Below are 25,203 nucleotides of genomic sequence, written 5' to 3'. Positions count from 1 at the left end.
TTTTTTTTTTTTTTTTTTTTTTGAGACAAAGTCTCGCTCTGTCGCCCGGGCTGGAGTGCAGTGGCCGGATCTCAGCTCACTGCAAGCTCCGCCTCCCAGGTTTATGCCATTCTCCTGTCTCAGCCTCCCGAGTAGCTGGGACTACAGGCGCCCGCCACCTCGCCTGGCTAGTTTTTTGTATTTTTTTTTTTTTAGTAGAGACAGGGTTTCACCATGTTAGCCAGGATGGTCTCGATCTCCTGACCTCGTGAACCGCCCGTCTTGGCCTCCCAAAGTGCTGGGATTACAGGCTTGAGCCACCGCGCCCGGCTGGAAAAAGTTTTTAAGAGGGGAGAGATGAATGGACTCTGGTGCATTATGTTATAGTATAACAATAAAATTTTTTTCATAGCTTTATTTTGTGTTTGCTTTTTTAGTAAATCAGAGTTATTGAGCTATAACTTACAGTAAAATATATATCTTTTAATGTATACTTTTATGAGTTTTGACAAACATATCCAATCACATAACCACCACCACAATCAAGATACTGAACATTTTCATCATCTTAAAAAGTTGCCTTATGTCTCTTTGTAAAAGCAAACCCCTTCCTGCACCCATAGCTCCTCAAAGCCACTTACCTATTTTCTGTCTCCATAGTTTTGCCTTTTGCATAATGTCATGTACATGGAATATACTGTATGTACATAGCCTTTGATTGAACCTGTCTTCCTTTTTTTTTGAGGCAGGATCTCACTCTGTCACCTAGGCAGTGGCCTGATCTCTGCTCACTGCAGCCTCTGCCTCCAGTGCTCAAGGGATACTCCCACCTCAGCCCCTTAAGTAGCTGGGATTATAGATGTGACCCATCATGCCCAGCTAATTTTTGTATTTTTTGTAGAGATGGGGTTTCACCATGTTGCCCAGGCTGGTGTCAAACTCCTGAGCTCAAGCGATTTGCCTGGCTTGGCCTCCCAAAGTGCTGGGATTACAGGCATGAACCACCACGCCCAGCTGAATCTGTATTCTTTCACTCAACATGATGCATTTAAGATTCATCTATATTGTTGCCTGGAGTAATAATTTGTTCCTTTTTGTTGCTGAGTTGTATTCCTTTGGGTGGGGATATACTACAGTTCATCCATTCACCAGTTGAAGGGCATTTGGGTTGCCTTCAGTTTTTGACAATTACGAACAAAACCACTATCAACATTCACTTACAGATGTTTGTGTGAATATATTTGCATTTGTCTTAGATAAATATCCAAGCATATATGTTTATAAGAAACTGAACTATTCTCCTAAGTAGCTATATGTACTGTTTTACATTCCTACTAGCAATACATGAGGGTTCCACTGGCATCACATCCTCTACAACTTTTGGTATTATCAGTTTTTGTTTGTTTTTATTTTTGTTTTATAGTCACTTTAATAGGTGTGTACTGATCATAGCTTTATTTCTAAATGTGTGCTAAATTTTTAAAAATCAATTTGCATAAATGATTATGTTGTGTTTTCTGGTAACTCAGTCATTTGATAAACATCAGTAGGCAGCGGTTTTGGATTGCTGTTAGAAAATGAAAGATGAATATTCACTTAAAAAAGAAAGCAGGCTGGGCATGGTGCCTCATGCCTATAATCCCAGCACTTTCGGAGGCCAAAAAGGGAGGGGCACTTGCAGCCAGGAGTTGGAGAGTAGCCTGGGCAGCATAGCAAGACCCCTTCTCCATAATTAAAAATAATAAAATTGAAATTAAAAAAAGAAAAAGAAAGTGAACTAACTGCTCCTTCCTTTCACAGAGCTTGTCGGTTAAAGAAGAAAGCCCAGTATGAAGCTAATAAAGTGAAATTATGGGGCCTCAACACAGAATATGGTAAACCTAAAGTTTTAAGAAGTTGATTAACCACCTATTGATTTGCTGAGCACTCTCTCTTTTCTTTGGTTTGTGATTTGCTTTCCCTGTATTCTGCCTAGTTTTTGGCTAGCCTCCTATTTGTTTTTCTGTTCAGTAAGCCGCATACTCATTTTTCTTCATTCTTGTCCTCCTTTTAGTATAAGTTTCTGTACTGGTGACTTCCCAATCCACATCTTATCTGTACGCTAACAAGCTGATCCACTTGTGACCATGATAATGTATTTATTTTGTTTTTTCTGTAAAAGATGTGGAAAGTTTTACTATTAAGAATAGGCAGCAAAAGCAACCTGCATTTCTCGAAAGATCACAGTAATTTCTTCTGTTTTATAATTGTGTTACTGGGTTAGCCACTTTTGTTGACTGATTTTAATATTTTCCCTAAATTGAATAATGATATTTTAGGCTTCATATGAATAATTTAGACCTGTGTTTTTCAGATTTGATTGCTCATTGGAATTGTCTGTGTACTTGGTTAAAATACACATTTCTAGGCTTCTCTGCAGATCTTCTGAATTAGATTGTGTGTACAAGTAGAACTCAAGAATCCATATTTTTAACGTTTCTCAGATCATTCTCTTTTTGTGTGTGTGAGACAGGGTCTTACTCTGTTGCCCAGGCTAGAGTGCAGTAGTGCAATCACAGCTCGCTGCAGCCTCTACCTCCTGGGCTCAGGTGATCCTCCCACCGCAGCCTCCTAGGTGACTGGGAATACAGGAGTGCGCTACTATGCCTGGCTAATTTTTTGCATTTTTTATAGAGGTGGAGTTTCTACTGTGTTGCTCAGGCTGGTCTCAAATTGTGGGCTCAAACAATCAGCCCACTTCACCCTCCCAAAGTGCTGGGATTACAGGCATGAGCCACTGCACCCAGCTAAGATTATTCTTTTTTTTTTGAGACGCCCTGTCGCCCAGGCTGGAGTACAGTGGCTCGATCTCGGGTCACTGCAACCTCTGCTTCCCAGGTTCGAGCAGTTCTCCTGCCTCAGCCTCCCGAATAGCTGGGACTACAGGCCTGCGCACCACACCCGGCTAATTTTTGTATTTTTAGTAGAGATGGGGTTTCACTATGTTTGCAAGGCTGGTTTGGAACTCCTGACCTCAGCTGTTCCACCCGCCTTGGTCTCCCCAAAGTGCTGGGATTACAGGCATGAGCCACTGCACCTGGGCCCAAGATTATTCTTAATGCAACCATTCTAGCACTTATTCGGGAACTACTGGATTTGATCTAAACCAAAGTGCTTCTCGGCGTTTCACATCGTAGCACATGTAGAAAATTATCATTTCTTAGGCATCATGGAATATAAGAAGAGTAGGCTGCTCATGGGAGGAGATCCCCATGAGCTGAGGGGATAATTATTTTACACATCTAGAACCCTTTTACAGCACTTCAGGGGTATGGGAAGCTCTGGTTTTGATCTTCTGTGATAAGAACACCTCCCTTCTCTCTTATTTTGTTTAAGCCTGGTGTTATAAGAGTTAGTATATTCCTTTGCCTCAAAATTTGTCCTCTTCAATGTGTGGTTCTTTTGGGCAAGTTGAATCTGAAAGTGAAACAGTGTGAAAAATGATCAGTTATTTGTTTGTAGAGGTTTTCTTAAGTTTAGCATGTCTGGCACATAGGTGTTCAATAAACTGTGCAGTTTTTCTTCATCCTTTATCTTGATTATTTTCCTTTGGTGAGGGCAGAAAAAGAATTTTCAACTGTAAAGTTTTCAACTTAATGAAATGAACTTGTGTTTTATTTAACAGCCACTCAGTAAATGAATGAAATAAAATAATTGTTGGTGTGTTGTAATGCAAAGCTATCCATTTTCCTATTGTTCTTTCTTACTATTGAAACATTTTGGCCTTGAACTCTGCTAGTGGTGCCCTGGCCTCCTCCTAGATATCTGGAAGTCACTGTTACTTCTTCTGGAAGTCACTGTGGAACGGTTATTATCCATTACCTATCAGCCCAGTAGTTTCTAGAATTTGCGATTTACAATTTGAAAAAGATTTTGAGACTTGAGAACATAGGCTTACCAACTTTATATTTTGCCAAGTGAGAACATTAAAAAGAACATCATCTACTATTGCTGTAATTTCATATAAGGAAGGATATTTTAGTATTAAAAATTTGAGGGCATAATCTCATAATAGAAAATACATTTAGCTTTATGAAAAATATACTTTGAAAAATATACTTTGTTGTCTTGATCTTTTTTTTTTTTTTTTTTTTTTTTTTGAGATAGAGTCTCGCTCTGTCACCCAGGCTGAAGTGCAGTGGCCAGATCTCAGCTCACTGCAAGCTCCGCCTCCCGGGTTTACGCCACTCTCCTGCCTCAGCCTCCCGAGTAGCTGGGACTACAGGCACCCGCCACCTTGCCTGGCTAGTTTTTTGTATTTTTTAGTGGAGACAGGGTTTCACCGTGTTAGCCAGGATGGTCTCGATCTCCTGACCTCGTGATCCGCCCGTCTAGGCCTCCCAAAGTGCTGGGATTACAGGCTTGAGCCATCGCACCCGGCCTGTCTTGATCATTTTTAATATGTCATGAACTGGCATTGTTCCAGGGACTAGCTTCAGGGGCCCACTATACTACTCATCTCATCCTATCCCACCAAACATCCTTCTATTGATTCCTCCTGCCAAAGCTTACTGGAGACTACTCTGTGAATCCTGTGGAAACTGATTGACTCCGAATGAGAAATAGAACTGTTAGCCCTTCACCCTGACTGACATATTTTGTCCCTAAGAAAGCTATATGGAAAAATTAAAACCAGAAAATCCCTTGATGAATATGGCATCAGAGGAGGAGGATCTGTTTATGAGTTGAATGTTTGGACTCAATTTCTGAGAGCCAGGCGCTTCTATTTCCTAAACCAGAGGTTTGTGGTAGCATGAGAGCCCTTTCCATTTTTTCTCCCTGCCCGGTAATGTGCTTGGACACCGTCAAGGCTTGAGAAGAACTATTCTGCTCAGTTTTACTTTAGATTTTATAGTGTTTTTTCTTTTTCTTTTCTGTTTTTTTTTTTTTTTTTTTTTTTTTTTTGAGACAGAGTTTGACTCTTGTTGCCCAGGCTGGAGTGCAATGGTGCTATCTTGACTCACCACAACCTCCGCCTCCTGGGTTCAAGCGATTCTCCTGCCTCAGCCTCTCGAGTAGCTGGGATTACAGGCGTGCACCACTACACCTGGCTAATTTTGTGTTTTTAGTAGAGACAGGGTTTCTCCATGTTGGTCAGGCTGGTGTCCAACTCCTGACCTCAGGTAATCTGCCTGCCTCGGCCTCCCAAAGTGCTGGGATTACAGGCATGAGCGAACGTGCCCAACCATGTTTTCTCTCTTAAAAGTAACTTTATTTACTTTTAACGTATTGAGTATGGGAGAACCCCATTGTTTTCCCTAAGTCTAGCCTGTATGCAAATATCCTTGAGTAAGTAGTATTCTCTTTCAATTATTCATGGAGGAGAAAACACAGATTTTTTGTTTCAAGTGATTTAGGAGGTTAGCTGTACTTTACTTGTTCAGTGACACATTTTACACATATTGGCCCTGAATGTAGTTTTTTTATTTTTATTTTTATTATTATTATTTTATTTATTTATTTTTGAGATGGATCTTGCTCTGTCACCCAGCCTGGAGTGCAGTGCAGTGGTGCAATCTCAGCTCACTGCAAGCTCTGCCTCCTAGGTTCACACCATTCTCCTGCCTCAGCCTCCCGAGTAGCTGGGACTGTAGGCGCCTGTCACTACCCCTGGCTAATTTTATTTTTTTGTATTTTTAGTAGAGATGGGGTTTCACTGTGTTTGTCAGGATGGTGTTGATCTCGTGACATCTTGATCCACCCGCCTTGGCCTCCCAAAGTGCTGGGATTACAGGTGTGAGCCACCATGCCCGGCCTCTGAAAGTAGTTTTAAATTGTCCCTCTCACTTTCCTCTTCAACTGCAGTTTAGATTGGCCCCTTCTCAGTATTGCTAGATGAAGAATAACAAATTACTGGTTTTTACACCAGGCATTGTGGCATGCTTCTGTAATCCCAGTTACTTAGGAGGCTGAGGTGGGAGGATTGTTTGAGACCAGCCTGGATGATAGAGAAATACCCTGTCTCTTTAAAAACAGAACAAAAACCTCAAATCACCAAGGCAGTCTCTGAAGAGGTAGAGATTAAGTTCAGACTGTAGGAATCCTGTGTGCTGAAATAAAAAATGTGTTTTCCTCACAGCTTTACCGAGGTATAATTGAAGTACAGTACCTCTACACATTGAAAGGGTATAATTCGATTAGTTTACATATATGCATACATATGTGAAACAATTAAGATAATGAATATTTCCATTACCTCCAAAAGATTCCTAGTGCCCCTTTGTAAGTTATTCTGCTCTCCACTCCTATCCCTGGGTAGCCACAGTCTGCTTTCTGTCACTATAATTTACATTTTCTAAGATCTTACATTAATGGAATCACAATATGTTTACATTTTTGCCTGGCTACTTTCACTCAGCATAATTATTTAAAAATTCCTCCATGTTGTTACCTGTATCAGTAGTTAGATCCTTTTTATTGCTAACTAGTATTCCATTGTTTGGATGTACTACTATTTGTTTATCTCATCACCTGTTGATGGATACTTACATTGTTTCAAGTTTTTGGCTATAACCAAGGGGCTATGAGTATTTGTGTACAGGTATTTGGGTAGACATGTGTTTTAATTTCTCTTGGTTAAATAACTAGATGTAGAATAACTGATTCATAAGATAAGTGTATATTTAATTGTATAAGAAACTGCTAAACTGTTTTCCAAACTGCCTGTACCGTTTTACATTCTTAAAAACAGTGTAGGAGGGTTCTAGTTGGTCCACAGCCTTGCCAACACATGGCAGGGCCGATCTTCTTACTTTTACAAATCTAATGGGTGTGTGATGGTATCTCATTGTGGTCTTAACTTTTCATTTCTCTGATTAATAACATTGAGCCTCTTTCTTGTGCTTATTGGCTGTTCATATGTTTTCTGTTGTGAAGTGTCTGTTCAAATATTTTGCCATTTTAAAAAATTGGTTTCTCTTCTAAAGGTTCTTTATTCTGGGCCAGGTACAGTGGTTCATACCTGTAATCTCAGCACTTTGGGAAGCTGAGATGGGCCAATCACCTGAGGTTAGGAGTTCAAGACCAGCCTGGCCAACATGGTGAAATCCCGTGTCTACTAAAAATACAAAAAATTAGCCAGGCTTGGTGGTGGACACCTGTAATTCTAGCTACTCGGGAGGCTGAGGTAAGGGATCACTCGAACCCGGGAGGCGGGGTTGCAGTGAGCTGAGATTGTGCCATTGCACTCCAGCCTGGGCAACAAGAGTGAAACTCCGTCTCAAAACAAACAAACAAACAAACAAACAAACAAAAAAACAAAGTAAGTAAGTAAATAAATAAGGAAATGTTCTTCATTCTGGATATAAGTTCTTTGGCTTGACTTTTTGTTTTCCTCATTGGCATCTTTTCCTTTCTTTTCCTCTTTCTTTCTTTCTCTCTCTCTTTCTTTCTTAATCTTTCTCTTCATCTGTCTCTCTTCATCTGTCTCTCTCTTTCTCCCTCTCTCTTCTCCCTCTCTTTCCTCCTCTCTCTTTCCTTTCTTTCCCTCCCTCTCTCCCTCCCTCCCTCCCTTCCCTCCCTACCCTCCCTTCCTTCCCTTCCTTCCCTTCCTTCCCTTCCTTCCTCCCTTCCCTCCCTCCCTCTCTGCCTCTTTCCTTCTCTCCCTCTCTCCTTCTCTCTCTTTCTGTCTCTCTTCTTTTTCTCTTTCTCTCCCTCTCCTCCCCTCCCCTCTTCTTCCATCTTTCTATCTTTCTTATCTTTCCTCGCTCTGTTCTCCAGGCCGGAGTCCAGTGGTGCGATCTCAGCTCACTGCAACCTCTGCCTCCCGGGTTCAGGCGATTCTCATGCCTCAGCCTCCCAAGTAGCTGGGATTACAGGTGTGCACCACCACGCCCGGCTGATTTTTGTATTTTTAGTAGAGACAGGGTTATGCCATGTTGGCCAGGCTGGTTTCAAACTCCTAACCTCAGGCCTCAAGTGATCCACCTGCCTTGGCCTCCCGAAGTGCTGGGTGGGCTTACAGGCATGAGCCACCATGCCTGGCCCTCATTGGCATCTTTCAAAGATCAAACATTTTTAATTTCGATGAATCAATTTGTCAATTTTTTTATATTTCATGATTTTTTGTGTTGTAAGAAACCTTTGCCGACTCCAACATTTACAAATCTTTTCTTGTATTTTTTTTTCTTAGAATTTACATAGTTTTAGGTTTTGCATTTAGGCTTATGATCTATTTTAGGTCAATTTTTGCATATGGTGTAAGGTAAAAGATGTTCATTTTTTTCCATGTAAATATCTGGTTGATCCAGCACCATACATTGAAAAGACTTTCCCTTCCCTATTGAATTGTTTTTGCACCTTTGTTCGGTCAATAGACCATATATTTATGGGTTTACTTCTAGATACTGTATTCTATTTTATTGATACATTTATCTTCCTTTATGTGGATACAAAACTTTTTTTTTTTTTTTTTAAATAGAAATGGGGCTGGGCAGGGTGGTTTATGCCTGTAATCCTAGCACTTTGGGAGGTCAGTTGGCAGGATTGCTTGAGGTCAAGAGTTTCAAGACCAACCTGGCCAACATATTGAGACCCCTGTCTCTGTTTAAATTATTTTTAAAAAGAAAAAAAGATAAATATATATAGACGGGGTCTCCCTGTCTTGCCCAGGTTGGTCTCAAACTCCTGGGCTCGAGGGATCATCCCATCTTGGCCTCCCAAAGAGCTGGGATTACAGACATGAGCCATCGCGCCCAGTCATGTGGATACAAAATTGTCTTCATCACTGTACAGAACTGTCTTAATTACTGTAAATCTTTAAGTCAGGTAGGGCTAGTTCTTGTTAGACCTCCAATTTTGCTCTTTTTGTTTAAATCTGTTTTGGCTATTACAGGTCTTTTGCATGTCTATATACATTTTCAAATTACTTTATCACCTTTTACAGAAAAGCTTACTGGAATTTTGATTGGGATTGCTTTGACTCTTTAGATCTATTTGGAGAGAACTACTATCTTAAAATGGAGTTTTCCAATCCATGGACCTGGTATCTCTCTCCACCTAGCTAAGTCTTTGTTAGTTTCTCTCTGCCATCTTTTACAGTGTTAAGTGTAGAGTGCTTGAACATCTTTTATTAGAGGTAATCCTGAGTATTTTATGTTTTTTAGTGCTTCTGTAAATGGAATTGCTTTTGAAATTTTGAGTTCTTTGGTATTAATGTATAAAACATGTTTTTGTGTATTACTCTTAGTTCCAGTAGTAGGTGTGTAGATTCCCCGGGATTTTCTGCTGACACAGTCATCATCTGCAAATAGGAATGGTTTTATTTCTTCCTTTCTGATCTTTATGGCTTTTGTTTTTCTGCCTTGTCAAAATGTCTAGAACAGCCACAATATTAAATAGAGTGGTGATTGCCTTGTTTACAATCTCAGGGGAAACCTTCTGTCTTTAGGTATGATGTTTGTGTTGTGCTTTTTTGTGGATGAGATATCCTTTATCATTTTGAGAAAATTTCCTTCTATTTCTAGTTTTGTTTATTATGAATGGGTGTTGATGATTTTTTTGCATCTGTTGGAGCAATCATGTATTGTTCTCTTTTATTCTGTTAATACATCACATATTCACCTGTTAAAGTGGTGAATTACATTTGTTAATATTTGAATGTTAAGCCAACCTTGCATTCTTGGAATAAACTCTACTTGGTTATGATATATCTTCCTTTTTATATTGGAATCTATTGCTAATATTTCATATTCTATTCTAATATGTTGGATTCCATTGTTAATGCTTTGTTAAGGATTTTGTGTCTACATTCAAGAGGGATATTGGTCTATGATTTTTATTTTCTTTTTTTATAAGGTTTTAGTACTAGGGCTATACTGGCCTCATATAATTAGTTGGACCATGATCTGTCTTCCTTTTTTGTTTGACAAAGTTTTATAAGATCAATTTTATTTCTTCATTGTATCTATGATAGAATTTGCTATTAAAACCTTCTGGGTTCTTTTTTTTTGGGGAAGATATTTGGTAATTTCAATTCTTTTACTAGGAAAAGCTATTCAGATGCTTTATTTCTTCTTGTATGGATTTTTTTTTTTTTTCTTTTGGGACAGTGTCTCACTCTGTTGCCCAGGCTGGAGTGCAGTGTGTCACGATCTCAGCTCACTGCAGCCTCTGCCTCCCAGGTTCAAGCAGTTCTCATGCTTCTATCTCCTGAGTAGCTGGGATTACAGACATGTGCCACTGTGCCTGGCTAATTATTTTTATTTTTAGTACAGATGGGGTTTCAGTGTGTAGGCCAGGCTGGTCTGGAACTCCTGGCCTCAAGTGATCTACCCGTCTCGGCCTCCCAGAGTGCTGGGATTACAGATGTGAGCCACCATGCCAGGCTTTTTTATTTTAGACAGAGTCTTGCTCTGTTGCCCAGGCTGGAGTGCAGTAGCACAATCTCAGCTCACTGTAACCTCCACCTCCCAGGTTCAAGCAATTTTCCTGCCTCAGCCTCCCGAGTAGCTGGGATTATAGGCAACTGCCACCATGCCCAGCTGATTTTTATATTTTATTAGAGATGGGGTTTCGTCATATTGGCTAGGCTGGTCTCGAACTCCTAACCTCAGGTGATCCACCCACCTCGGCCTCCCAAAGTGCTGGGATTACAGGCGTGAGCCACTGCACCCGGCCTTCCTGGCCTCTTATATGGATTTTAAATCGTGTGTTCAAGAAATTTGTTCATTTCATCCAAGTTGTTACATTTGTTAGCACCATATTTTCTTGTTATCCTTTTAATATCTGTAGATTCTAAAGTGATGACACCTTTTTTGTTACAGATGTGATTGGCGTCATCTCGTATTTTTCACGATGGATCTACCTGGGTGGGGGGTGTCAGTGTTGTTGATCATTTCAAAGAACCAGTTTTTGGCTTCATTAATTTTCCTTATTGTGTGTTTGTTTTCTGTTACATACATTTCTGCTCTTTATTATTTCCCTCCTTACTTTGGGTTAACTTGCCTTTTTTTTTTTGAGATGGAGTCTCGCTCTGTAGCTAGGCTGGAGTACAGTGGCGCAGTCTCAGCTCACTGCAACCTTCGCCTCCTGGGTTCACGCCATTCTCCTGCCTCAGCCTCCTGAGTAGCTGGGACTTAAGGCACCCGCCACCACGCCCAGCTAATTTTTTGTATTTTTAGTAGAGACGGGGTTTCACCGTGTTAGCCAGGATGGTCTCTATCTCCTGACCTCGTGATCCACCCGCCTCAGCCTCCCAAAGTGCTAGGATTACAGGTGTGAGCCACCGTACCTGGCCTTAACTTACTTTTTGTTCTGTTTTGTTTTAAAGCTTTTCAAGGTGGGGAAATCTGTTTTTAAAGCTTTTGTTTTTGAGGGACTTGGTTTGATTTATTTAATAAACATTTACTAAGGTCCTATGATTTGATATAGCAGGCACTATCAGGCTCTATCAGGTCTTAAACCAGTGAAGACAAGTAGGGCAAGTTGCTTACAGGATGGTGGACATTGATGCATCTCTACAGTGTGTTGTCTTTTTTCATTGCCATTTTTTTAGTTGGAGATGGGGTCTCACTGTGGTACCTAGGCTGGATCACAGTGGTTGTTCACAGTTACTATCCTAGTGCAACTGCCTGCAACTCCTGGGCTAAAGCGATTCGCCTGCCTCAGCCTCCCAAGTAACTGGGACTGCAGGTGCACACCACCACACCTGGCTACAGTGCAGTGTATTATCAAAAGTGCATACCCAGTAATCTTGAGGGGTTCTTTTGTTGTTGTTAGTGTTGTTTGTTGTTGTTGTTTTTTGAGACAGTCTTGCTCTGTCGCCCAGGTAGGAGTGCAGTGGCAAGATCTTGGCTCACTGCAACCTCCACCTCCTGGGTTCACGTAATTCTCCTGCCGAAGCCTCTGGAATAGCTGTAACTACAGGCACATGCCACCACACCTGGCTAATTTTTGTGTTTTTTATTAGACACAGGGTTTCACCATTTGGCCAGGCTGGTCTCTAACTCCTGACCTCAAGCAATCCACCTGCCTTGGCCTCCCAAAGTGTTGGGATTATAGGCGTGAGCCACCACACCTGGCCAATCTTGAGATCTTTTTAAAAACCAAGTGCCACATCATTTGAAATTAGTCTCTTTGGGTAGGAGCCACTTGTAATCATCACTGCTTAATGCTTTCTTACACATTCTCAATTTCTTAATTATCTGTTATTACATAATTAAAAGGAAAGTCTTTCATGGTAGTGACATAAGTGTTTTGTTTTGTCTTACAGATAATTTATTGTTTGTAATCAACTCCATCAAGCAAGAGATTGTAAACCGGGTACAGAATCCAAGAGATGAGAGAGGACCCAACATGGGGCAGAAGCTTGAAATCCTCATTAAAGATACTCTCGGTAAGAAGAATATTAGATAAATTCATAACAATTAATAATATGTATAAGATGTATAATTTAAGGGGATATTAAAAGTTATTTTAGTTGAAGGAAAAACTTAAGTGCTCTCATTGTAATCACTCTCCTTTATGAGTAATTTTATCTTCTGAGATTTAGTGTTTCATAAGCATGTGTTGCAGGTGACCACAGTTTGTAATTTAGACTTAATCATGAAACTATTTTAACATTTAAGAAAAACAAACTTCTAGCAACTTTAACCTTTCATGGAGGACAAAAGGTCCCAGAGCTGTCAAGCCTACAGTTTGCACTTTAGTGTAGAGATTCTTACTTGTTTTACTCAGTAATGCATTTCACAGGATTCTAACAAACTTGGCTCTCTGGTTTCCCATCCCAGAAAAGATTGCACAATGTGGGGAGGATCAGAGAGGCAGGGATCTAGACGTCAGGCCAACTGAGAGCCAACAGGGAAGAGAGAGCTAGCTAGTATAAACGTAGACATGAGAACTCAGCTCAGCTGTTATAGGAGAAAGTCACTGACAAACAGTAGCATCCAAGGCATCCAGCATTATACAACTCACGAAAACTCCCAAAATTTAATTTACACAATAAAAGGTCAAATGTTTTTCTTGAACAAAACTATATTTATATTGAAAACAATCAGGTGGAGAGTAGACCCTAAACATCAGTATTTTCCTCAGCAATCACTTACTTCATGCTTCCATATGGATTAACTCTGTGCTTGACCTTTTCTTCAAATGGGTTGATGCTATTTTAATTTTTTATGTATTCTTTCATAGCATTTCTTTCTTTTCTTTCCTTTTATTTTTAAAAGCATTTTTATTCTTCCTTTGTTAGCTACAGGGGGAAATTTAACATTACAAGAAAAAGTTATTTTTACCTTTTTATTTTTTAATGTAAACATCTTATATGTTTGGTAAGCTTATGTACTCCTTTACACTTGAAAGTCAGTTTTACCAGGTATAAAATCCTCAACTCGTGTTTTCTTTCCTTGAGTATCTTGAATATGATTCTCCATTTTCTTTTGGCATAAAGTGTTGCTATTGAAAAGCTAATACTGGCTGGGTGTGGTGGCTCATGCCTATAATCCCAACACTTTGGGAGGCCAAGGCAGGCGGATCACTTGAGGTCAGGAGTTCAAGACCAGCCTGGCCAACATGGTAAAACCCCGTCTCTAGTAAAACTACAAAAATTAGCTGGGCGTGGTGGCGGGCGCCTGTAATCCCAGGTACTTGGGAGGCTGAGGCAGGAGAATCGCTTGAATGCAGGAGGGGTGGAGGTTGCAGTGAGCCGAGATCACGCCACTGCACTCTAGCCTGGGTGACAGAGCGAAACTCTGTCTCAAAAAAAAAAGAGATACCAGGCACGGTGGCTCAAGCCTGTAATCCCAGCACTTTGGGAGGCCAAGATGGGCAGATCACGAGGTCAGGAGATCGAGACCATCTTGGCTAACACGGTGAAACCCTGTCTCTACTAAAAAATACAAAAAAAAATAGCCGGGTGAGGTGGCAGGCGCCTGTAGTCCCAGCTACTCGGGAGGCTGAGGCAGGAGAATGGCGTAAACCCGGGAGGTGGAGCTTGCAGTGAGCTGAGATCCGGCCACTGCACTCCAGCCTGGGCGACAGAGCGAGACTCCGTCTCAAAAAAAAAAAAACAAAGAAAAGCTAATATTGCCTAATTATTTTTTCCTTATAAGTACTTTGCTGTTTTTGCCTAGGTGTCAAAAGGATTTTTCCTTTAAATACCAGTGATTTTACTAGGTTATATCTTAGAGTTGGTAATTTTTAGTTATTTTTATGTTTATACTGTGCTCTTTCAATATGTACTTTCAAATGTTTTTAGTGTTTGATCTGTTCCCTTGGTTTGCTTTTCTTCTGTGGGGACTCATATCTGTAGGTTGGCTCTTCTTGGCCCATCTTTAGTATTTGTCTGTCTTTTCTCTCTCTCTCTCTCTCTCTGTCTCTCTCTCTCTCTACTTTCTCTCCTTCCTCTCTCTCCTCTCTTTCCTTTCTTTCTTTCAACAGTGTTTTTCTGTCACCCAGGCAGTAGTGCAGTGGCACAGTGTTAGCTCACTGCAGCCTCCACCTCCCAGGTTCAAGCGATTCTCCTGCCTCAGTCTCCTGAGTAGCTGGGATTACAGGCATCTGCCACCACACCTGGCTGATTTTTGTATTTTTTAGTAGAGATGGAGTTTTACCATGTTGGCCAGGCTGGTCTCGAACTCCTGACTTCAAATGGTCTTCCTGCCTTGTGTCACTTTTTCTTGAATCATTTTTATCTCTTCATTCCTTTTTTAACATTATTTCTCCTTTTTGCCTTCTGTTTCTCTTAAAGCATTATTTGCTGTCATTAGTTGCTGATCTTAGGTTCCTTTTAATTTCAGGAATTTTCCTCTGTATTTCTAATTCTTTTCTGAATTCTGTCACCTTATTTCTTAGTTATTCTATTTCTGATTTATGTTCTCTCATGTATCGTGCCATTTTCTTTAATGTCTTTTATTCTCTTTTTTCTTGGAAAAAGTTGTGGGATTCTGACCTTGATACTTCTCTGTTGTTCATATATATATGAAATTAGTTCCTCTGAACTTCTAAAAGGAGGTTTGGTTCAGAATAGCTTTTCTTTTTTCACAGAGTCTCCACTTTTCAGTTAACATTTAAAAACATGGCGGCCGGGCATGGTGGCTCACGCCTGTAATCCCAGCACTTTGGGAGGCTGAGGCAGGCAGATCATGAGGTCAGGAGATCAAGACCATCCTGGCTAACGTGGTGAAACCCCGTCTCTACTAAAAATACAAAAAATTAGCTGCGTGTGGTGGCATGTGCCTGTAGTCCCAGCTACTCGGGAGGCTGAGGCAGGAGAATTGCTTGATCTCAAGAGGCAGAGGTTACAGTGAGCCAAGATTGTGCCACTGCACTCCCACCTGGGCAACAGAGTGAGACTCTGTCTCAAAAAAACAAAACAAAAAAACATGGCACGCCAGCTTTGGTAGCATTTTCCTGTAATCCTAGTCACTTGGGAGACTGGGGCAGGAGGATCATGTGAGGTCAAGATTCTAGACCAGCCTGGGCAACGTATCTCTGAAACAAAAACAAAAAAATGGCACCTGGCTTTCTGAGATTTCTTTTTTTTTTTTTTTTTTTTGAGACTGTGTCTTGCTCTGTCACCCAGGCTGGAGTGCAGTGGCACAATCTCAGCTCACTGCAAGCTCCGCCTCCTGGGTTCACGCCATTCTCCCACCTAAGCCTCCCAAGTAGCTGGGACTACAGGCACCCACCACCACGCCTGGCTAATTTTTTTTGTATTTTTAGTAGAGATGGGGGTCTCACCATGTTAGCCACAATGGTCTCGATCTCCTGACCTCGTGATCCGCCCACCTCAGCCTCCCAAAGTGCTGGGATTACAGGCATGAGCCACCACGCCCGGCCCTGAGATTTCTTGTTCTGCTCCCCTCCCTCGTTTTATATGGACCATCTCTGTTTCATGTCTTTAGTTCCTTTCTTGCTCGATTTTAATTTCAACCCCAGAGTTTTTTGTTTTGTTTTGAGACAGAGTCTCTGTCGCCCAGGCTAGAGTACAGTGGCGTGATCTTGGCTCACTGCAGCCTCTTCCTCCCAGGTTCAAGTGATTTTCCTGCCTCAGCCTCCCCAGTAACTTGGATTACAGGCACACACGACCATGCCTGGCTAATTTTTGTGTTTTTACTGGAGATGGGGTTTTACCATGTTGGCCAGGCTAGTATCAAACTCCTGACATCTGCCCGCCTTGGCCTCCCAAAGTGTTAGGATTATAGGCCTGAGCCACTGTGCCTGGCCAGTTTTTTTTGTTTTTATCACGGCTTGCTCTTGTCCTGCAAGAGTCCTGGCTGGTCCATTTTCAGAGCTCACAGAGGCTCAACTGTGCGCCCCTTCACTTCCAACCATGGGCTCCTTGTACTCACCTTGTATTCAGTATTGGGTTGGAGAAAATCCCTCACAGCTTTAGCTGCGGTTCTCAAGTTGACCGTGCTGTATTTGCCAGTGGGTAACCTATTGGCTATTTACATTTTTTTTGGTTTTCATTTGCATTACTTCCTTTTGGCCCATCCACATAAATATTGATAATGCTGTTGCCATACATGTCTTAAAGATTTTGGTAGTTTGTTCCCATCTTCTTGAATATTGGGGTTCCTAGGGATACCTTATCACTTGTAAATATTTTCCATGGGTTTATGGTTTTGCCATTTTGTGCTCTGTTTTATATGTGGAAATGAAGATTAAAAATCTATGTGGTGGCTGAATGCAGTGGCTCATGCCTGTAATCCCAACACTTTGGGAGGCTGAGGTGGGAGGATTGATTGAGGCCAGGAGTGCAAGACCAGTTTGAACCTGGAAGGTTGAGGCTTCAGTGAGCAGTGATTGCACCACTGCACTGCAGCCTGGGCAACAGAGTGAGACTCTTTCTCAAAAACAACAATAACAACAGCTATACAGCTCTATTCCCAGAATTTGCCTCTGGACCAGTTTAAATGGGTTGGAGTTTTTTTTTCTTTTCTTTTTGAGACAGTCTCTTTCTGTCACCCAGGCTGGAGTAACAGGGGCACTATCTTGACTTACTGCAACCTCTGCCTCCTGGGTTCAAGTGATTCTTATGCCTCAGCCTTCCGTGTAGCATGTGCCAGCACATGCGGCAATTTTTTTTTTTTTTTTTTTTTCTGAGACGGAGTCTTGCTTAGTTGCCCAGGCTGGAGTGGAGTGGCGCGATCTCAGTTCGCTGCAAGCTCTGCCTCCTGGGTTCACGCCGTTCTTCTGCCTCAGCCTCCCAAGTAGCTGGGACTACAGGCGCACGCCACCACGCCCAGCTAATTTTTTTTTTTTTTTTTGTATTTTTAGTAGAGATGGGGTTTCACCACGTTAGCCAGGATGGTCTCGATCTCCTGACCTCGTGATCCACCTGCCTCGGCCTCCCAAAGTGCTGGGATTACAGGCATGAGCCTCCGCGCCCGGCCTAATTTTTGTATTTTTAATGGAGACCGGGTTTCACCATGTTAGCCAGGCTGGTCTCAAAGTCCTGACCTCAAGTGATCTTCCCGCCTCAGCCTCTCAAAGTGCTGCAGTCATGAGCCACTGAGCCTAGCTGAGTTTATTTTTCTTAAAGGTAATTTCTGTCAGGTTATAAATTCTTCTGGAGTGGTTTTTGGTAATTTATGTATTCCTGAAAAATTACTTCCTCCTGGGCCTCAAATTTATTAAAAGTGAACAAAGCATTTTTGTTTGATTTTTTATTTCTTCTGTATCTGTTGTTAGTTTTGTATCTGTATCTGTATCTGTTCCATTTTCATTTCTTATTTTGTGTCTGTTCTCCCTAATTTCTTGATTCATTATAGGTTATTCTACTTTCTCCCCCCAAAACCAGCTCTTAACTCACCAGTTCTTCTAATTTCTTGAGTTGCTAGATGCTTAATTTTTTTCTTTTTATTCTTTCTTGACCATTCGTATAAATAACAGCCTTTGAATTTTCTTCTTAGGGCTACTTTAGCTGATATAAATTCTGACATAAGTTCTGATTTGTCATTTTTATTGTTTTCTGAATACTTTGAAATTTTAGGTTTGATTTACTCTTTAACCCAAGAATTCTTTGAGAGAGATTTAAAATTTCCCCCTGCAGGTAGGGATTATTTTCCAGTTTTACTACTGATCTCTAGTTTTTTGTATTGAGATTTTCTTGGCTACCTAATATAAGATTACAATTTTGTTTTTAATGTTCTACAGGAGTTTTAAAAGAAGATGTATTTTCTATTTTATAGTAAGAGTCCCACGTATTGATAGATTGATAGGTATTTTTAATTAAGCTTTTTCCTTTCTTTTTTTTTTTTTTTTTTTTTTGGTGTGGCAGTCCATTTACTCTGTGTAGAACTGAGAAAAGTTCCCAGTAATGTACTTCAGTTTCATCTCATATTTTCTGTGTTTTTGCTTCAGAATGTCAGGATGTTTGAATAGTATTTATTAGTACTAAATCTGCATTATGAATTACAGTTTTTATCGTCACAAAGTATTCTTGTCTGGTATTGTCATGAATGTAGTTTTCTTATTTGTTTGGTATTGTTTATAATCTTATTATTTATATTTGTTTGGTATTCCTTTGTCTACTCTTTTATTTTCAATCTTTCTGAATCATTTTATATTAGTTACATCCTTTTAAAACATTTTAGCCAGGTGCAGTGGCTCATGCCTATAATCTCAACATTTTGGGAGACCAAGGCAGGAGGATCACTTGAGCCCAGGAGTTTGAAGGCAGCTTGGGCAACATAAGAAGACCCCATTTATAGAAAAAAAAAAAAATACAAAAAATTCGCCAGGCATGGTGATGCAAGCCTGTAATCCCAGCTTCTCAGGAGGCTGAGGCGAGAGGATCGCTTTTGCCTGGGAGATGGAGGCTGCAGTGAGCCAAGATAGTGCCATTGTACTCCTCATCTCAAAACACACACACACACACACACAACATTTTAGTTAAATTAAAATTTAACTATATTTTAATTCAGATATCAGAAAATCTTTTCTTAGATTTTTTAAATTTTTTTTTTTTTTTTTTTAGACAGAGTCTCGCTCTGTCGCCCAGACTGGAGTGTAATGGCGTGATCTCGGTTCACTGCAACCTCTGCCTCCCAGGTTCAAGCGATTCTCCTGCCTCAACCTCCTGAGTAGCTGGGATTACAGGCACGTGCCACCACGCCTGGCTAATTTTTGTATTTTTAGTAGAGACGGGATTTCACTGTGTTGGTCAGGCTGGCCTCAAACTCCTGACCTCGTGATCCATCCGCCTCGGCCTCCCAAATTGCTGGGATTACAAGCGTGAGCCCCCATGCCTGGCCTAGATTTTTTTATGTAGCATGCATTTGGATTTTCCTTGTTATTTATTCTGGAGGTTGTTCTTTAATAGGTGAGTTTAGCTCATTTTTTTAAAAAATTGATCTATGTTTGGTTTTAGTGCTCTCATCAAAAGATCTGCTAGAGTTTGTTTATGTGACCTTTGTTTTTTTCCTTTATATGATCCATTATGGTTTCACTTTTGTTTGTATCCTCTGATAATTTGCAAAGCTTTATGTTTTTACCTTGTGGGTAGTCTTGTAACTGTAACATAAAATGTGTACTTATTTTGTCTGTCAACTTTTAAGATTTTAATCCTATAGAAGAAAGAATTTTACAATGAACATATACGTTTCATTCAACTAGATTCACCAATTGTTTTCGTTGTTCTTTAAAATTCATTGCCTTTGTTTTTAAGAAATGGAGTCTCATTCTGTCACCCAGGCTGTAATGCAGTGGTGCTATTATAGCTCACTGTAGCCTCCAACTCCTGGACTCAAGCGATCTTTCGGCACCAACCCCCAAGTAGCTAGGACTACAGGTGTGTGCCACTATGTCCAGTTAGTTAGTTTATTTTTATTTTTATTATTATTTTTGAGATGGAGTCTCACTCTGTCTCTCAGGCTGGACTGCAATGGTGTGATCTTGGCTCACTGCAACCTCTGCCTTGCAGATTTAAGCGATTCTCTGCCTCAGTTGACTCCCAAATCACTGGGATTACAGGCGTGTACCACCACGCCTGGCTAATGTTTTTGCATTTTTAGTAGAGACAGGGTTTCACCATGTTGGCCAGACTGGTCTCAAACTCCTGACCCCAAGTGATCCACCCACCTTGGCCACCCAAAGTGCTGGGCCACCAAAGTAAGCCACCCACCTGGCCAGCAGCAAACTTATTTTCATGGTTGTAGAGACAGGTTCTTGCTATATTGCCCAGGCTAGGCTCAAGTGATCCTTCCCCCTCAGCTTCCCAAAGCACTGGGATTATAGGCATGAGCCACCCCACCCAGCCCTCACCAGTTGTTAATATTTTGCTACATTTGCTTTATTTCTACCTCTGTCTACCTGTATATTTTGGACAGAGAATATTTGAAAATAACTCGTAAAAATCATGATTCTTTGTCTCTAACTATTTTAGCCTGTATTGCTTGAAGTCAAGGATATTCTCTTAGTCACAATGCCAGTGTCACATCCTAGTGCTTCAACATTGATATAATATCTAATATGGAATCCATACTTAATTTTTCCCAGTTGTCTCAATAATGTCCATTATAGCATTTTTCATTTTTTTGCGTGTGTGATCCAGTCGAGGATCAGACATTGCATTTAGTTATATCTCTTCTTTTGTTTTCTTTAGTATACATCAGTCTCCCCATCTTATTTTATTTTTATGAAAAATCCAGGTCTTGTAAAATGTCTCAACATTTGGATTTATCTGTTTCCTCATGACTAAATGCAGTTAGATTTTCTGGTAAAAATGCATCATACATCCTTTTCATTCCATCAGTCAGGAGCCACATAATATCAGATTGTCTCATTATTGGTCATGCTAAGTTTGATCACATGGCTAAGCTTGTATCTATATATATACACACACACACACACTTTTTTTTTTTTTTGGGAGACGGAGTCTTGCTGTGTCACCCTGGCTGGAGTGCAGTGGTGTAATCTCAGCTCACTGCAACCTCTGCCTCCTAGGTTCAAGTGGTTCTCCTGTCTTAGCCTCCTGAGTAGCTAGCATTACAGGTGCCTGCCACCATGCCCAGCTAATTTTTGTATTTTTAGTAAAGACAGGGTTTCAACTTGTTGACCAGGCTGGTCTCAAACTCCTGACCTGTGATCTGCCCGCCTCGGCCTCCCAAAGTGCTGAGATGGCAGGCCTGAGCCACCACGCCCGGCCAATATTTTTGATATCTTTTTACTTCTTCCTATGAGCAATGACATATATATATATATATATATTTTTTTTTTTTTTTTGAGATGGAGTTTCACTCTTGTCATCCAGGCTGGAGTCTTGTGGCACAATCTTGACTCACTGCAATCTCCGCCTTCTGGGTTCAAGCAGTTCTCCTGCCTCAGCCTCCTGAGTAGCTGGGATTATGGGCACCCACCACCATGCTCAGCTAATTTTTTGTATTTTTAGGAGAGACAGGATTTCACCACGTTGGCCAGGCTGGTCTCAAACTCCTGACCTCAGGTGATCTGCCTGCCTCGGCCTCCCAAAGTGCTGGTATTACAGGTGTGAGCCACCGCGCCCGGCCGACAAATACATTTCTTTTCTTTTTTTTTTTTTGAGACAGAGTTTCACTTTTGTTGCTCAGGCTAGAGTGCAGTGGCACGATCTTGGCTCACCACAACCTCCACCCCCCGGGTTTAAGCGGTTCTCCTGCCTCAGCCTCCCGAGTAGCTGGGATTATAGGCATGTGCCACCATGCCTGGCTAATTTTGTGTTTTCAGTAGAGATGGGGTTTCTCCATGTTGGTCAGGCTGGTCTTGAACTCCCAACCTCAGGTGATCCGCCTGCCTCAACCTTTCAAAGTGCTGGGATTACAGGCGTGAGCCACCGTGCCTGGCTGACAAATATATTTCTATTTCCATCCTTTTTATTTTTCTTAATACTTTAAAAAATGTACTTAAACCTCTGTTATTTGATTTACTGATTTTATCTTTTGGTCTTACTATGGAAGATGAGGAAGATGAGAAAATCTACATACTTATGCTGTTCCCACCTTCTCCCTCTTCTCTTCCAACATTTCTTATTCATTCATTCACTTTTTTAAAATGAAGTAAAGTAAACTTAAACTGTATCCAGTAATTATAAAAATGACCCAAAACATCCTTCAGGTCTATATTTTCAGTTTCATGGGTGAAGCCCACCCATGGAACTTGGTGAGTTTAGAGTAATTGGAAGAGACTGGCTGAGAGAACAGGGAAAACCAGGACATGGGAAGCAGTGCCTGTTGGCAGGCTTTGGGTTTAGGTTTGGACTGTTATTTGGACTGTGACACTTGTCATCTACCTCACTTTAAATGTTGGTTTACGGTTTTTCATGGCTATTCCTGGTTTGACAGTAATATGAAGGGTAGCATTGTTTTCTGAGCTGCAATAACAAGTGCCAGGGAATTCATTTGGGACCAGTATCAAGCTGAGGGCCACACCTGATCCTCAGATGTTACCAGCTCCTTCCCTTCCCTTCGTGGCCTTCCATTTCTGTGTCTACATGTGCCATTTATTCTTTTTTTCAGGTCTGCCGGTTGCTGGGCAAACCTCAGAATTTGTTAACCAAGTGTTAGAGAAGACTGCAGAAGGGAATCCCACTGGAGGCCTTGTAGGATTAAGGATACCAACATCAAAGGTTTAATCAGCCTCATTGGACCACTGGTCAGAAATGTCTGCGTTTTGTCACGTTATCCATTGTAAATTTTCATTCTGTTTTGCATGTCAGTTAGCATTATGTAAACATTTACAATTAGGTTACATTGTTTTAAGAACTAAGTAGCATAAGTGAAGCATGATCCAAAATACTTGATTATTGCATTTTCAGAGCATAAACCATGATTAAAACTGCTACTGGCATCAGAATTGAAAATCATAGTTTAAGTAAATGTTTAGGTACAGATTACAAAAATCTGTTAAATCAAAACATTTTGGAGGAGTGAAATAGTAAAATGCCAAGTATTGTGGCAGATTTATGCTCTGAACCACACACAAAAAAATTGAGGAAGCATTTTTTTAAACGGTCGGTTTAAATTGTTTTTAGAATTATTGCTTTTTGTTCTAATTTTCCACAACCATTAATCTCACTTGTATATGGCACACCCAGCACTTGTGCCTGTGGGCCATATTAGATGTTCATTGTCAGAGCTCAAGATGATATATATAAATATATATATATATATACACACACACAAATGTCTGTGCAAGTAAGAAAAAAAAAAAGCATATTCTTTGTGCCTTGTATTTTGGGGAAACTATAAAACTGGTAATATTTTGTATGATGAAAACCCTAATGAGAAAAAACAAGATATATAGATGGAAAAATTATGGGGTTTAAATGTTTTTTTGTTCCAACTCTTTTTCAGATTTTTTGAATGTATATAGGACTATGTTGAAATGTAGATATATGCCACAGAGTCTGTGTATTGTATAAAAAACAAAACAAAAAAACAACAAAAAAAAGATGGCTCTAGAAAACTCATATTTCGGTACTTGACCGGAAGAAGACAAATACTTGCACATTATTGCGATTGTTTTATTTTTTGTACCAAAGACAAATGCAACTGATATGGCAAACTGCCAGTCTAAGTAAAGTTTTGCACAGCTTACATGATACTGTATGAATGTATGAAAAAAAGGAGAAAAAAAAGAAAAAAAAAAGGTCAGGGTTAGGGATCTTACTGAACTGTGAATTTTATTTCTGTTTGGGTCCAATTATCTACAGAAGGAGCATCCATACATACAAATATTATTTTGCTGTTCCTCTAGTTCGCTTCCATAGTAGATAAGTTGGTGGCCATTTAGATGTCTTTTATTTCTGCACTTACTGTAGGAAATTTTAATATATTTCATTTTAGTAAGCTATTGGTAAAATAGTTTTTGACTTTGAAAATTAAAATGTTTATTTAGCTTATTGTAGTATACTTCCACCAGACAACAAAATAGATTATTTTTATTGTATTATGTATATATATATATGTAAAGAAAGAAAAAAGCTAAAAATATCTGATTCTTTAGTTGCCACTTTTCCAATTGATGTATTATTGTGCATGTAATATTTTCAAAGATCAACACAGGCTTAAAACAAAAACAATTTATAGATTTTTATATTTTTGTACAGGTATTTTCAAACTAGCTTCTTCAAACTTAACATGTGACTTATTCTTCTATAGTTTCTAGAATTGAGAAACATTAACACATTTAGTTTTTAGGTGCTCTTTTTTGCTCATATAAAACAGCTTCATTAGTCAGTGTTTTAACTGTGTTCAAGCTTTACCTCTTGATGAGAAATTTCTTATGTCAAGGCAGCATTATAAACCTTCCCCCACAGATTTTTCCATCCTGTCTCTCTTACTGTTTTATTCTCAAATCTTGTGTTTTGAACTCTGAAAACTGGTGGCTTAAAAACTAAAAAAAGAAAAAAAGCATATTTAGCAAGGAAAAAAAATACCAAAAATTTCAGGCACAGCTGCTGGTAAAATTATCTATTTCTCCATTACCCACTGTAGGATTTCTTTTTGAATTATACTTTGACTATAAAGTGTCAAAGTATAATTTGTTCTTTTCTTTTAACCCTATTTGTAAGCTATAGCATATGAAGCTATAGCTTGTGAAGGTTTGATCTAGAACACCCAGTAACAAATGAACAATGTTGCTTACCTGCATCTTTGACATCTTAAAAAAGAAACCCAAGAAGAATTGTAAGGATTGTCTTACCACCTTAGCTGAACTGTGATGCACAAGATTTTTCTGTGTGTTTGGTGGAAATGTACCTGGTTAGGACATTCACGCTAAACAGATGATAAGCTCAAGTCTAATGGTTTAATAGAATGTAAGTTCATTGTTTAAAGCTTTTCATTTATAGGTGAGAGAAGCAAAGCACAGGCTTGCAAGTTGGAAGTATATGAAGTCTTGACAGAATGTGTCTGGTAAATTGAAAAGTGTTTCAAACTATGGCAGTTTTGCAATCAGGTGAAAATCACCTCATGATATTCAGCTGATAAGGTTTATAAAATTGCCCCTTTCTAGCTGCTCTGTTAGAATTCTGGTTTTTGATACTTTTTTCCTCTCTGCAAACCAGAATTTGATTTTTTGGTCTTGCATTTCAAAAAAAAAAGACTTTGAATCTGTTTAGTAGATTCCATATCCTTGAGTTTCAGTGTTTTATATGTACTACTTAAGTTAAATAGTTAAAAGCTTTTAAATAGTTGAGCTTTTTAATGTTGACACTTTATTTTGTACCTATTTATATATGTATGTATATCTTAGAAAAGCACT

General features: G+C 39.9%; 1 protein-coding gene across 2 annotated transcripts in view; it reads left to right on the top strand.

Annotated features, from left to right (window-relative positions):
• The window catches only part of CREBRF (CREB3 regulatory factor), a 54,010-nt gene extending 31,093 nt beyond the window's left edge, over positions 1-22,917 (top strand). For both annotated transcript variants that reach the window (XM_026456426.1, XM_026456425.1), the window contains exons 6-8: positions 1,780-1,853; positions 12,230-12,352; positions 22,455-22,917. In XM_026456426.1, coding sequence (XP_026312211.1) covers positions 1,780-1,853; positions 12,230-12,352; positions 22,455-22,570 — 313 coding nt within the window. In that variant the 3' untranslated portion in view covers positions 22,571-22,917. The remainder of the gene's footprint in view (positions 1-1,779; positions 1,854-12,229; positions 12,353-22,454) is intronic.
• The last annotated feature ends 2,286 nt before the right edge of the window (positions 22,918-25,203 follow it).

Source organism: Piliocolobus tephrosceles, chromosome 4, assembly GCF_002776525.5.
Source record: "Piliocolobus tephrosceles isolate RC106 chromosome 4, ASM277652v3, whole genome shotgun sequence".
NCBI lineage: Eukaryota > Metazoa > Chordata > Mammalia > Primates > Cercopithecidae > Piliocolobus > Piliocolobus tephrosceles.
Note: the sequence above shows the minus strand (reverse complement) of the source record. Positions and strands in the feature narration are given on the sequence as shown.